This window comes from Ylistrum balloti, unplaced genomic scaffold (assembly GCF_031769215.1).
Source record: "Ylistrum balloti isolate Yb309-2 unplaced genomic scaffold, AGI_CSIRO_Ybal_v1 Utg369990, whole genome shotgun sequence".
Classification (NCBI taxonomy): domain Eukaryota; kingdom Metazoa; phylum Mollusca; class Bivalvia; order Pectinida; family Pectinidae; genus Ylistrum; species Ylistrum balloti.
Genome location: NW_026782073.1, coordinates 123,928 through 138,636, shown reverse-complemented (window position 1 = coordinate 138,636; position 14,709 = coordinate 123,928). Strand labels below are relative to the sequence as shown.

Here is a 14,709-nt window from a genome sequence, read left to right as displayed (position 1 = left end):
TGATATATTTCTTTCTGGTCGTTAAATAGCGACTTAGAAATATTAATAATGAGGATTTTTAGGATGAGGATGATGAAGATATTTTAATTTCATTATCTAGGTAACCAGCAGTACGAGTGTGACAGGTGTGGACAAACGTACAAACATCCCAACCCACTAAAGCTACACCTGCGTGCCCACTGTAACAAGGTAGTTGCTACTTCTACTAAAACGTCCAGTATGCCGGACAGGGATGTTCTGTTCAGACCCTATCTGCAGTGCAGTTGCCCTAGCAGCAACAAGACAGCTATCCCCGGACCCAGTCACATGCATCGTCAACACCCTCACAGCCACTGCGTCACCAGGCCGTTCCAGCACGTAACGTCACCAAACAGAACGAGCGCGTTTGTCCATCAGCAATCCAAGCGTGTCTTTTCTCATGAAGATGTTCGTCCGGTCAATCTGTCCCTGAAGGACTCTCATGGAAAATTGAGGACACCGTTCCACGAGAATCCGTTTCTCCAGCCAATACAAATCTTTAACCACATACAACCCCAGGTGTTTCCTTTTGCAACGGGAACTATGACGTCACCGCCGTACAGATGTTGTGACACATGGACCCCCTATGCTGCCGTTTTGTCTCATCATCACAATCAGAATAACACTATCTGGTCAGCTGGGCAAACCAATGCCCGCGTTCAACAGTTAAATAATAGACAAAACAAATATCGAGGCAACCAAACGCCCGCCAAACTTCCAGTTCCAGTTGCAATGCCTTCTGAAGAGGATGGAGAACCGCTGGACTTGCTTCCTAAGTCCTTTTTTGCAAATAGGTCAAAGAAAGGACACTATTGCATATACTGTGGGAAACTTTATTCCAGAAAATACGGTCTTAAAATTCACCTAAGGACTCACACAGGCTACAAACCATTAAAATGTAAAGTTTGCTTGCGACCCTTTGGTGACCCAAGTAATTTGAATAAACACATTCGTCTTCATGCACAAGGTGAGACGCCTTACCGCTGTGACTATTGTGGAAAGGTTCTCGTTCGTAGGCGAGATCTAGAAAGACATATCAAGTCACGTCATCCTAATACTACGGGCAGCGGGTTTGTGATGCCAAATGACTGTCCAACAGATTTAAACTCGCCAATATCCAAACATGACAATGACCCAGAGATAGTGGTCGTTTAAACGTTTGTCTTCACCGGCGTCTCAAGCTTGAACGTGTTTTTTGATAAGACGGTAAAAGTCATGAAAAGATTGTTTAGAAAAATGCATTTAATTATATTGTATGTACGTTATCTGTCACATGTTGATACTATCTGTATTGCCTGAATTGTACCGGGTTTAAATAAATATAACAATATATATCGTTTTTCAATTTCTTCTGACTATCCTCAATGAATTGAAACATGTAAGTTGTATAGGCCATTGTTGTCTAATACTGTTCGTTGAACAGAAATATCGATGAAGTTAGGTTGGATTTCTTACCAATGCCATGCCTTCCGTCATATTATAAGTATACGTTGCATAGGTTTATTCTATTTTACCTACAGTTTTCTTTAACTTGATAATTTTGTATATGTTTCTTAATAAAACGGTGATTTTGAACTTTCAGAAACTACAGACCAGTCCAGTGTAATAATAATATTCGTCTGCGTCGATATCGGCAGAGACTTAAATACCCAGCAGATAGATAGTCAAAACCTTTCGCACTAGTTGTCGAGACACAGAACAGTCACTTTCACTACCTATTAACTGATATACGATAATATAATATCAGTTTTAGACATCCTAAACATCCAGGCGGGTTTCTATCATTTACGGTTTAAGAAAAAGTATTGAATAAACATTCTAAGACTTTTTTTAATCGATTTCAGCTCGGATGACTACTTTTAAAACGGAAAATATTATTAGAAAATTTGTTGAAATAGAAAAGTCTTTATGAAAATCAGTTATCGTCCGAAACGGTCATTTAAACTTGAGTAGCTCAGGGTTCAGTTCTAGGGCCGCGGCTATTTCTATATTATATATAATATCGATCTTATTTTTATCTATATTTATCTATTTCTTATCTCATTAATCAAATAACAACCTCGAGTTATAAATAAAGAATAACTCAAACTTTGGTCTGACAAATGATCACTCTCCACGAAGGTTAATTCAAGATTAATGATGGAGTTGATCCTTTGTCGTAACAACCAAAGTTTCGTTTTGATGGAAAAACATTTGTAGCTCATATTAGTGCTGACGGTCTGTTCATATAGATGTAGAATCATAAAATAAAAGAAAGAATAATAATTGAATATATAATTATGATCTTGAAATAGGACAAAATGAAGAAATTATACTCTGTTCATATTTGACATCATTGAGAATATATTGGGAGAAATGCAGTAAAATTACACAGCAGTTGTTGGAATTATCCAGTATACAACCGCTAGTATTATAACGGGGCTCGATATACAACAGTCAGGGAATTATCAAATACAAGTGTCCTCTCAGTAGATTTTTTAATTTCCTAGAAGCAGTAAAATTAAATCAATACCTTTAACATCTAGATTTCAATCATTCACATTCGTGAGTACCGTAAATTGGGAATTTTTGTCCTATTTTAAATGTTACGTCTGTATTATTTCTCCCTAATATACCGGCTGTCAAAAACACAGAACCTGATTGTTTTTCTCTCGTAGTTTAAACTTACTATCTATTGCTTTGACTAAGAAATGAGCGATTGTAAGTCTCGATTTAGCTTAGTTTCAATTTCAACATAAAGTGTAGAGAATCTTAAGATAGAGTTATCGTCATCAAAAATATCTTTTATTTATATTCAAAATGTCAGGAGCTTAGAATAGAAACCCTTTGGTACCCCTGCTTTGATACAAGTACAACCCCGAACTGAGGAAAGCAAGTCAGAAATGAAAACTCTCAAGTTTCTGTGACAAAGGTAAACTTTAAAATATCCTAAAGGGTTTCCAGTAACTACATCAGATTTTTGTTTTGCCAGTAAACCACTACAGCCAGAGATCATGTTACATCGGCATTTAGCATTGTCTTATGAAGTGTTTAGATATGGTGATGCGCACGTGTACCCTCATATAGAAAAGTTATTTCGTCCAAGAACTGTCATAGTAAGGTGAATACGAAGACACTTTCTGGAAAAGCGTTACATGAAACATACACACTCAAATTATAAGCTTTCAATTGGTCAAACTTCGGAATACATTTTAGAAAAATAGTGAAATACTGAAAACATCGAAGAGTTTATTGGTGCAATTTACAACATACTGATACAGTTTATACATAATAAAATTCGTAGTAATATTTGACCATATCGATTTAGCCAATTTTCGATGTATCGAGCGTATTTTCACGTAGCACCAATTAAATCATTGTTAATTAATGGAGTCAGCACTCGTTGTAGACGCACTTATAGATGTATTTTCTCCTCTGTTCAGTGTGTTATACACGTTGTGATGTGACAGGTACCCCGCATGCGCGGACACCGGTATGTGCGAGTTGGCGAAGGATGCCAACATAGCGGGATTGTGCAACATCCGGTTCGCCATGATTGACGGGATTTGTCCTGGGTAAGGGAGGGGCATAGGGATAAACATACTAAGATCCCTTGCGGATGGGTTACAGCCTAGGCGCTGGGCGAGGGACGTATGTGCCTGTGGAATAGATGGGGTCGCCATTTGAGTTCCACCAACGGCGGTTGCCGATACACCGGAAGTAGTCAAGCAAGGTTTGAATACAGACAGGGCATCGTCCGCCCTACTCCTGGACACGGTTTGAGAACCGACATGTCCGCTGTCAGAGGAAGGCGATGAAGGACGCCTCGGATTCTCACTGTCGGTGGGTGTAATTACAGGATTAGTGTTTCGGATATTGTCATTGCTTTGATGTTGATAGCTAGTACCAACAATATTGCAGTCGGTTTCATAGTTCTTGGTTTGGTGACTATATGGTGAACTTTCGGTGTCGTCGTTGACTTCTCGACTGTCATTACCTGGATTACTACCGGTTGCAAATCCATTGGATAGTTTGTTAAACTTGCCAGATTGTCCATAAATCGAGTCACTGGAGGCATAACGCTTCCGTTTATTTGATGGACACGGCCATATTCTTTTTTCTCCAGACGTCGGTGACAGGTTGGTTGTATTTGGGTTTTCCACCATGTTGGCTTGAACGGTCGAACGGCCTGAATGTGGCATGTCCAACGGTTCCACCACATTAGTCTTTATAATAGTACTCTTCTGAGGTGGTGCCACGGTTGAGATTTTTCGGGGGACTGTAGAGGCGGTCACCGTTACCGGACCTTCACCGGACATGGCTCCAGGCGACAATGTGATGTTGAGTGTAATGCTGGCCGCGGAATGGTCAATCAGTGTGATGTCATCTGTGACTGATTTATTTGAGATATCTCCATCTTTAGATTCTTCGCACTTAATTTCACCTATAAATCAAATATAATCAGTCACTATAACAGTTTTACAGTGGATATGACACATTTCTAGCTACTGTTACTGTCACAGAACTACACACTTCTGCATTACATCAAAGCCAACGTAAAAAGTGGTGATGAAACAAAATTGAGAGAATCAAACTGTATAAAAGCGACAGTATCTTTACGTTTAGTGACGAAAGGAAATCTTTTCCAAAACATTATTTCCCTATGTACTGGTCAAAAACTATTCATTATATTATATGTACTGACAAATAAACTTGCTGTTGACAAGTTAACAACCTGTGTTGGGGTCCCGGGATATCTGAATCCGTTTCAGCCACCCTTCAAATCCAGTGAAACTTTCGGGGTCTAACGACTGTAGCATTTCCCGGAACTTGTTCTGGGCGCTTTGGATAACTGCCATGGCGGAGACATTCAGCGGCGAATCATCTTATGTAAATGATAAAAGGTCTATGAACAAATATCACAATAACATGTTTAAAGGTATCAATCATTGAAAGACAAGATGAGAATGATCAGTATAAAGAATACAAAGAATGATAAGCTAGTTGTTGTTACTAAGATTACTTTACAGGCCGGTAAAAATACACTTGATATCAGTTGTGAAACACATGCACTTTTTTTTTCTAAATATGGCAAGGTAGCTGTCCTTTGACTATAGTGACAATACAGGTCCGCGTTATCGTCCGTTATGTGTGTCATTCAACTTGTGTCATATCTTCAGACCTATATTTGGAGAGCGTCCTTGATATCCAACAGATTCTAAAGTTCTCAGAACATCGGAAACGGGTTATCAGGCTGCCGTCCCGATAACATCCGGGACAAGGTGTAGGCAGTTCTTCAACTCTCCAAACCGCTAACAGCTGGGACGATATGTCGTTTAGATATCAAATGGAAATTCCACTTATGATTGTATAATTCCTTGAGTTAAACAAAAAATAACTGAATACAGTTGATTGATATACTAACAATCGGCGATGCTCTAACGATAATATTATGATTTAATACCAATTACTCACAATTACGATATGACTGAGGACAAATCCTTGTTCATAATCTGGTACCGGTCAAAATGTACCTTTCTATGACTTAAATAGAACAATACAATACTTTATTAAAATGTATGTCTATACTTACCGAAACGAGAGGTTCCTTTGGCAGCATATTAAACAGTATATTCCAGAAGTAGAAATATCATATATATACAATAATGTTAGGAATGGAATTTGTATATTTTTATATTTATATATATATAAATTCAATTCCTAACATTATTGTCTACTCACATAAATTGCAGTATAGGACGTCGGCAGTAGTGGCGGCAATAGTTTGACGTTATTTCCAAAACTTAAAAAATGCTTGTTTAACTTGTGCTCGTTTTGTGTAAAATACCAGACATCAAAACAGGCATCAATATTCTTGTTGATATTCCATTTCATAGCAAATCAGAGAGAAAGAAAAATGGCCGTGAGACCGGTATGGGTAATATGTTCGTTTCCCGTGTAATCTTACCCAGGACACTGGTGCTGAGGACGGACGTAGGGGCCGTCCGTATACTACCAAGGACACTTATGCTGAGGATGGACTTGGAAACTGTCTGTATACTTACCCAAGACATTGGTGCTGAGGACGGACTTGGGAACCCTCCGTATACTTCCCAAGGACACTGGTGCTGAGGACGGACTTGGGAACCATCCGTATGCATCCCAAGGACAGTGGTGCTGTGGACGGACTTGGGAACCATCCGTATACTTACGAAGGACATTGGTACTGAGGGCGGATTGCACAACATGTCTCGTATGTGTGTTCCTACCACATTACTGGGGCGTAGGGTGGCTAAAGTCGTTTCCGTGTACTTACAAGGACACTGATAGTAAAGATGGATTGGGAACTATTTCTGTATGCTTACCAGGATACTGATTGTAGTATTTACCGTAGCAACACTAGTTTATTATGAGGAATTATGTACCTACCCTGTGTACTGGTATTAGCGGACGACTGGGGAGATCGTGTGTCACTACACGAGGAACTGCTCCGGGAGAGAATAGTGGATTGTTGGACGGGAAGCTGTAATCGTTGCACCTTCAAGTTCTCCGCCTCATCCCGAGACCAGTTGTCAGGTATAGCAGTACCCGTTGGTTGTCCAGCCACAGTATCTCTCGGCTCCTCCTTAATCCTGTCCACACTTGAATTATACACTGGCGTGTTCTTCCCGCTGTCGATTTTTGGAGATTCTCTAGCGGAATGAGGAATAGACATAAAGGTGCAGATGTTTTTGTCAGCTTCTGGTGAGTGTCCCATGCGATTGAGTGTAGTGTATGATGTAGGAGAGACGGACGAGGAGGGAAGGTTGGTTGTGTAGCTCTCCGACAGAAGGGACTCAGCCGGAGGATTGAGTGCTGCCCGGGGGAGACCTGTGATATCACGGATCATACGGACAAGATCGCTAAGTTTATTGACACCCATGGCGCATGTCCGATACCATGCTTGCACGGGGGATGGATGGAGGGTTGTAATACCAAGATAAAATGGCGAATTGTCGTGTTGCATGTTTGGAGGTCGTTTTTGACTGTAAAGTTTGTAGATTCCAACAGGATCTCGCTCAGGTACCTCTGGCTGAGCCCATATACACAGCTTCGTGTACGACGAACGGCATTGCTCAGGTTTGTTTGTCGGGCTTGTGGTACCTGCGGTGGTTGCCGGTGTGTTTGGGGTGGTGATGTTGCCATCGAGCTGACCACGATTAAGGATAGGCTCATATAGAATATACTCCTTCCCACTCTGATCCGCCCGAAGTTTGATGTCTCCCCAGACTAAATTCTTGTGGTCGATTGCCTTTCGCAACCGGAAGTGGACGATGAACATAAAACACATACTGTTAATGATAGACATTGGTGTGTATGGTCCCATCTCGCGCGCGGTAAACAGCTGATTGACTTTGTCTAAAGTCACTTTACCGAAGGGTTCGTTAGGTTTTTTGCTGCCTTTTCCAAGCTCTCGTAACCTTTGCTGCTTATATTTTAGAGCGTGTCGTGTATTAACAAAAACAATATCACGGGTGACTGAGGCCTGGTAACTCTTCATCTTAAGGTACCGCTCCACACTACAAAGCATGCCCCTGAGACTTGCTGGCTCGTACTCATTTCCATCGTGTTTCTTTACAATTGTGAAGAAGTTAGATAGATACCTGTCGAGTTCAATTGGTGGTATCGTCTCCGGTGGTCGGGAGTCATTCAGGGACCGGAGATAGGCTATAAGAATCCGTATGTCCGTGTCTGTCTTCCGTTGTGTATTTCTGTTTTCCATGTTGATTCCAAGATCTTCTTCTGTCTCCGGTCCGCCATAATCTGAAGAATTAATAAGACCAGACATACTAGAGTACGCGGCATGCTCTTTTCGTAAAGAAACCGCAGACCATAAACGATGGTTTTCCGTCGCAACGTTTTCCTCATTCGACTCATCTACAAGATCTTCGTCGCTGTCGATAGTCAATGACTCGTCGTCTGAATCATTATCCCTACTGTCATTCATTATTTCCATTTTGAACAAATCTTGCACATAAACACTAAGAGGTCTAGGTCCGTCCTCGTCGTATTGATGACAGTTTTCAACTGGTACTGTGTTCGTACCAAAGGGGAGGTAATTGAGAGATAACGTCAGTGACGATATTGGTCATATCGACTGATAGCCGACGGGTTATACAGATAAGGCGGAACACTCCTGTACTACATATTACCTTCACCACACGATAACAGGGTCAGATAAAAGTTTGAGAAAAATAAAAAAGTCAGAAAAAAAGTTTTATTTTCAGTGCTTCTCATTTTATCAGTGGAATGGCATTCGGAATGGAAAAAAAACCCATTTTCCTGATAGTGAATCTTTTATCTGTAAGTGGGATATTCTCTTATTATTTTTGTTGAAATGACAAGTCGACAAGCTTCGAAACTAGGTACTAAAGCATTCTTCTTAAATAATTGTAGTCACAAAAGTGGAAGTACAACGCCAAAATCATAAAGATGGTTAAATCCAACTGACGATCTCATGCCATGTAATTAACCAATTGTCAGTCAGGAGCGTTTTGGTAAAATAGCTGCACCATGGTAAGGCATGAAATGCTGTAATTTGCATGACTTACTCTAACTTAATAGTAATATGGTGGCTTGTAGGTTTAGGCATGTGGACTCTCTTTTTTTGCGATAAATACCACTTTTAAAAACTAGTTTACATTCACTATCACACAAGCATTAAGCATTGGTGTATTTCTCCTTTTCTCTGCTCTATGACACCAAGGATTCTACTGTACTTGCCAGATCGTCCCCTGCTTGTGACCTGACCTTTAGGGGTTGGTAAGGGTGTGATATCTCCAGGTGACAGTATACTCACGGCGGCGTTATCGGCTATGACACGGGAGCTCGTGAGAGGTTCTATCCTCTGTCCTCGCTCATGAGTCCCGAGATAGGACCGGTCGTATAAAAAATAGCTATAAGTTCCCAGATAGGATGGGCTGTATAATTGTGGTTATAAATCCCGAGATGAGACGAATCGGTATAATTTTTGCCGTAAGTCCTGCGAAAATTGAAGTTAGTCCTGACAAGCCTTATAATTATAATTACAAGTTCCACGATAGTTAGGGCCGTATAATTGTAATTTGAAGTCCGAGGTAGATGACAAGCCGTGCAATAGTAGTTATAAATACCAACATAGGACGGACGTATAATTGTAATTATAATTCCCGATATAGGACGGACCCAGTATAATTGTAGTTACGAGATAGGACAGGTCCTAGTCCCGCGATATAACGGATTCTTTTATTACGACCAAAAAAACAATGTACTCAAATGTTCTGTAGTACACATGATTACGAAGAATCAACATTGAAAACTTATATGTGTAATATGTGGAGATAACCATAACAAGTCTAAGTGCTTTATTTACAAAGAAGCACGCCGCTCACGCTTCGACAGTATCATTTAAAACAGAGAACCCCTTTTAGGCCTAACCGATATTGTAGGGCATAGCTGTGGACTAGGGGAGGCAACTCGAAAGTACTTAATTGATTCCAAGGTGATCAAGAGTAGTAGACGTCGACAAACACTTACGTTCACCGGCGAGACAACGCCTAGTGACCTGTTACCAGGCAACAAACCAACCGAAAAGAGGAGTTTCTGTACAATCTTTAATGATTTTTTATTGTGTATAAAGTGAAAAAGATACACATTGACAGGTTTCAAAGTTAAAATTCAGAAACAAAATATTATACTAAAAAATCTAAGCACTCATTTTGTTATGAAATTTTCAATTATGTCGCAACATCATCGTCTAAATTATGACATCACAATCGATTTCTATTTCATACGAAAATCTCTCCCTGTATATTAACCTATATTTAGTTAAATCACAGAAGTCCATCATTACATACACAAAATATTGGGCGAATTCACTGGATAACGGGTCGATAATGAAATAAAACTCTATGACGGGTAGTATCAAGGACAATCTGTGTGTAGTAGTGTGTCATGGAAGTACAGTTTACCGTGGATAATAGTGGCGTATGTATTCTAAGAAATTGGTAATATCGACGTGAAAATATAAAGTTTATTTACATTTTACATAAATTTCATATTTCACAAACATAAACGAAACCATGGCATTATCTTTATTTCATATATATTCCTTTATCTTAAACTGAGATGTTCCATCGCCGCTACCATTCTTTTTATAAGCTTTCGTGGGGCTCAAAAAATCCAGAAAATATTGCCGACCCTTGTGATGCGAGTCGTTTAATGTTGAAAATGACATGTCTACAATTCAGTTTCATTATGATAGATATTTCATATATATCTATATGTGTAACGACTGGCTGCAATAGTTTTTTTTATAAGTGAAAATAGTAATGTGAAGACTGCAACATGTATCCGGTCTTGTAAGAACGGCGGAGCTAAAGTCATCGCGACCGCAACTTCCACTGCGCATTCAAACTTGCGCATATCAAACCAATATGGAAGACAGCGTTACGACAGGTGTCAGCTGAAAATGTGAATACCAAACTTTTTGGACACTTAATATTTTGATGATGATATTTTTTTGTGTTGTTTCAAATATTATTTTCTAAATGAGGTAAATTGCAACTTCTATTAAGGTTATTCGTCGTGTCTGCTGTGGTATTTGTTATTGTTTCATTTCATACCGATAGGAATTTGACTTTGTTGACGAAAATGTGAACTACTGAGATCGATCACCTACGGTAATATTTGGAGAGGCATCCAACTACAACTTTCCAATTTCGCCAGTCTATTTGCTGTTATGTATATATATGTTAATATTTACGCCCCATCGTCATTTCGTCGGTTGCCTCCAGAATCTTACTTCTGGAATAAAGGTTCGGTTTGAGAGGGGTGTAATCTAAGAGTGTATATGCGTACATACGTACTGGGTTAAAGAAACCTGTTAGGCCAACAGTGAATGTAATAATGGATAGGGCTATTGTAATTTGGATTTTGTCAATTTGTATAAGTCAGTTTCATAATTTTATGCAGTTGTCCAGTACATGTAAATCGTTTTTCTACCACTCGGAACATTCATTTCATTGTATTCAATTCAGCAATATATATTGGGGGAAATATAACAAGGAAGCAGTACGATCTTTTCCACGGCAGTTACTGTTATTTCCACATTTAAGACAATATAAAATATGAAACTTTGAAACAAGCATAAACCAGGAAGAATAAGATTACTTTCAATATAGAAGCTTCAAAGGGACAATTCCGATGAAGTTTTATAATGTAAATATCCTGGAACTTGAGGTTACTGTCAGAGTTTAAGATTTGTACCTATGCATTCATATCATTATGTTTCAGTCTGCAGTTTCCTGAATGGAAGTGACTTTCTGATTTATCAGCATCAAATCAAGTTGTAATGTTTGTCACTATATAAGAAGATGGACACTGGTCAAGTGGTACTTCAAGACCCTCCAAAGAGGGCACCTCCTCTTGGGAGCCCCACGCACACTGCAGTGACAATGACCCATATCAACAGTACTAACGGCATCTCTCAAACTCCAACACGGCCTTACAACTGTGACCATACAACAGAGTCTGCCATGTTTCCAATGACAGCTGTGATTCCATCCGAACCCAAGAGAATGGTTACCATCAACAATAACACAGAACACGACAGCACTTCAAAACATCAGCAAGAGAGTGGTTTTTCCCCACTGATACCAGGAAATCAACCTATTCTCAGTGCACCAGGGAATCCATCTGTTCCAAGCACCCAGCAGAGCCAGTCAATTACAAAGAATGGCATTGTTTATGATGGACAAACCAAAAGGTAAGTGCATACTTGGTAGTCACATGTTGAAAGATATTGGAAATAAGGTACATATATCCTTGAAGTTATTAATTTGTCACAGTCTGGTACCCAATATGTTTTTAACAGGATCTGTAACAAGTAATAATTTTAACTTCAAGGACAAGATTTGACAACATTTGATCATATATATAGATCTTCGGCCTTGAAATAATATTTGCGCACTATTTTGTTTTATCATGATCACATCATACAAAATCATATCGTTTAGAAGAAATGACTTCAGATTTATGCAGAGGAAATATTTAAGTTGATTCGGATGTCAACACTATGTATGTGTGATTGTGGTATATAAGAAACAGGAAATAGACCATTGTAATGTGGTGGAAAGTTCGCCTGCTATCTATGCTAACTCTTAAGTTATTAAGTATACATTGTTACGTAACCGAATGGGATTTATTTCTTTCGGCATGAACTGTATTTTTGACATCCAACTTTTCATAATTTGGCAAATACTTTTCATTACAAAAGACTTGGTGAAAATGTTGTCATCTTATGACTGAATTGTTACTTGAGTGAAATACCTGGTACTATGATGGAAACCACTTAATTTCATGTTAGTTAATGTCACTTTCTGATTAATATCATATTTCCTTGAAATTGATTTTTTTCTCTCTATATTCTATGTAATCATTATCTGGTAATGTCACTTATTTTCATATGGGCAATGCAAAAATATCACTTCATTTTAATGACTATCAAAAAGAAAATTAAAAAAAACACAGGTAAGTTAGGACAAGAACAATTGAATCATGTCACAAGAGCAATACGTCACACTTGAACGCCTTATGTAAACATCTTTACTGCCCTCCTGCCCAACTTTTCACACCTCAGTAGACCAATAGATTGACCCATATATCTGTAAGGTCCAGGGGAGTCTGATACATTTATTTGGTAATTGGCTAGTGCAGTCCAAGTGTTAAGATTGGTCTTAAACCCTTTTTCACTTGGAACTTCTCATGATTGTTGGCCAAAGACGTGTGTGTGTTGGTGCCATGCCACTGGTTTTCCAACATGCTGTTGATACTTCTGAAAATGAGTCTTTGGTATGCATCAAAAGATATGATGAGGAAATAATCAAACATGAACCTAAGTTACAATAAATTGTGTTAGTTTTGTTTCTTTTTACAATAACCCATGGGACACCAAATCGTGGCATGTCAAAGTCGTCATTACGGATGTTGCCATCTTTAAATTTACTTAAACACAATTCCGATACAAAGTTTAAGGAAGCTAAAATAACTGATTTGAGGTTCAAGTTTCACGAAATGAAGTGTGGATTAATCAAAAATAGAAAATTATCACACATGCCATGAAAAGCTTTGGGAGCTGCTCACCTTGTTGTTGAAATGATTATCATCCTTCCCACATGATTTGTACAAGGTACATTATGTATTATATGGAATGATGATTGCAAATCAATTTGGTCATATCGAAACATTGATGTTTTTATCTTTTATTAAAATCATTTATTGCTTATATTATGTTTTGTACCTACAACTGTCAAATGGTTAAAATACGCGTATGGGTCAGCATTTTTTACATGGGAACACATTATTCTGAAGCAGTACCAGAGAAGTTTAAAGAAATGACACGTATGAAATAAATTATATTTCACTGTTCACTCCTGTATAAACTAGCACATATTAAGATTGTAACCAGTGTGTTTGAATTTAGGCAAATGTTCGTGAAATTTGATTTCCTTTTTATGCAATGGATACAGACTTTAAAGCCAGGGCCATTATGAAAGGAAATAAGTGTTGTTTTTCTTTTAAACACTCTTTGTATGTTTTTATTACAGCAGGTTTATATAGGATTTATTTGAAATAAATGTTTTGAAAGTTACAAGTATACACCATCTGATTTACTTTTACTAACAGTCCATGAATTTAAAACCCAGAAAACTGTTTTTGTAGACATAGGATACAAATCAGGTTTATGTAGGCTTTAAACGTCTTGTTACACTAGATCTTGATGTGTACATTAATTAAAAGTCAGCTACATGAATTATCTTGGTGATAGTCGGTGCCATCACTCTGTATACAGACCACTTACCATTGATACACAATCATTGATGTCTAGATTTTACCAGCTCCTTACTTGGTACATGTTGGTATGTAGGTCACTGTTAAAGGACCATATATTTCTTTGTTTGATGATAATGAGTATCTCGTATATTTTATCATACACATACCTGTCTTCTGAAGCTCTGATCTGTCAATAGTTCAAGATCCCTGCAATACAATCTGAATTTCTGAGATATGTATATGTGTGTGTGTAGGAGACAACACATTTTGTGATCTAAAATGATTGTTATCTGTCTAAACTGGATGTCACCGAGATCAAAATACTTGACTGGTGTTAAAAGGTGCAAGGTGTAGAAGGGGATGGGTAGATTTTAGCATTCAAAATATGAATATTACATAAAACTTGATCATACAAAGCAAAAAAATTTAATGTTTCAAATAAGCTTTCTACTTTAATTTAGAGTCTTTAATACAACAAAATTTGAGAAAACTGTGGTCTGTGACTATTATTTTGTTTTCTAAATACCAGTGAGTATGATGTGATATTTACAATGATGTTCTTCTTGCTAATGTGAGGGATCCTACGCTACATGGAACCACTGCTAACCACCAGGGAACAAATTAAATTAGGAGTAGCAGAACCATGCTAGTTTTTAGAATAGACATTAGACAGGATTCAAATTACTTCAGGCAGGTTATACTGTAATACATTCTTAAGGGTGATGGAAAGATGTCTTTAATAATATCATTTCCTAGATATCACTAGGTTTACAAGGAACATATATATAAGGTTATTACTGTCAGAGATTGCATTGAGCTCAAAGTTTCATTTATATGGATGCTTCATGATGAAGTCTTCAG

At 38.2% G+C, this 14,709-nt stretch overlaps 2 protein-coding genes across 3 annotated transcripts in view; one reads left to right on the top strand and one right to left on the bottom strand.

Moving 5' to 3' along the window:
• Window positions 1-3,621: 3,621 nt before the first annotated feature.
• Window positions 3,622-7,993, bottom strand: LOC132547952 (uncharacterized). The gene is given in 4 exon segments (XM_060211768.1): window positions 3,622-3,755; window positions 3,758-4,441; window positions 4,733-4,882; window positions 6,427-7,993. Coding segments are annotated over 4 exon segments (2,535 nt in total).
• A 2,480-nt stretch (window positions 7,994-10,473) lies between these two features.
• LOC132547938 (rab-3A-interacting protein-like) overlaps window positions 10,474-14,709 on the top strand; it is a 38,043-nt gene continuing 33,807 nt past the window's right edge. The window contains exons 1-2 of one of the 2 annotated variants that reach the window (XM_060211743.1): window positions 10,474-10,488; window positions 11,311-11,782. In XM_060211743.1, coding sequence (XP_060067726.1) covers window positions 11,391-11,782 — 392 coding nt within the window. In that variant the 5' untranslated portion in view covers window positions 10,474-10,488; window positions 11,311-11,390. Of the gene's footprint in view, window positions 10,489-10,553; window positions 10,571-11,310; window positions 11,783-14,709 lie in introns of those variants that run through there. The other variant, XM_060211744.1, reaches the window with a different exon arrangement.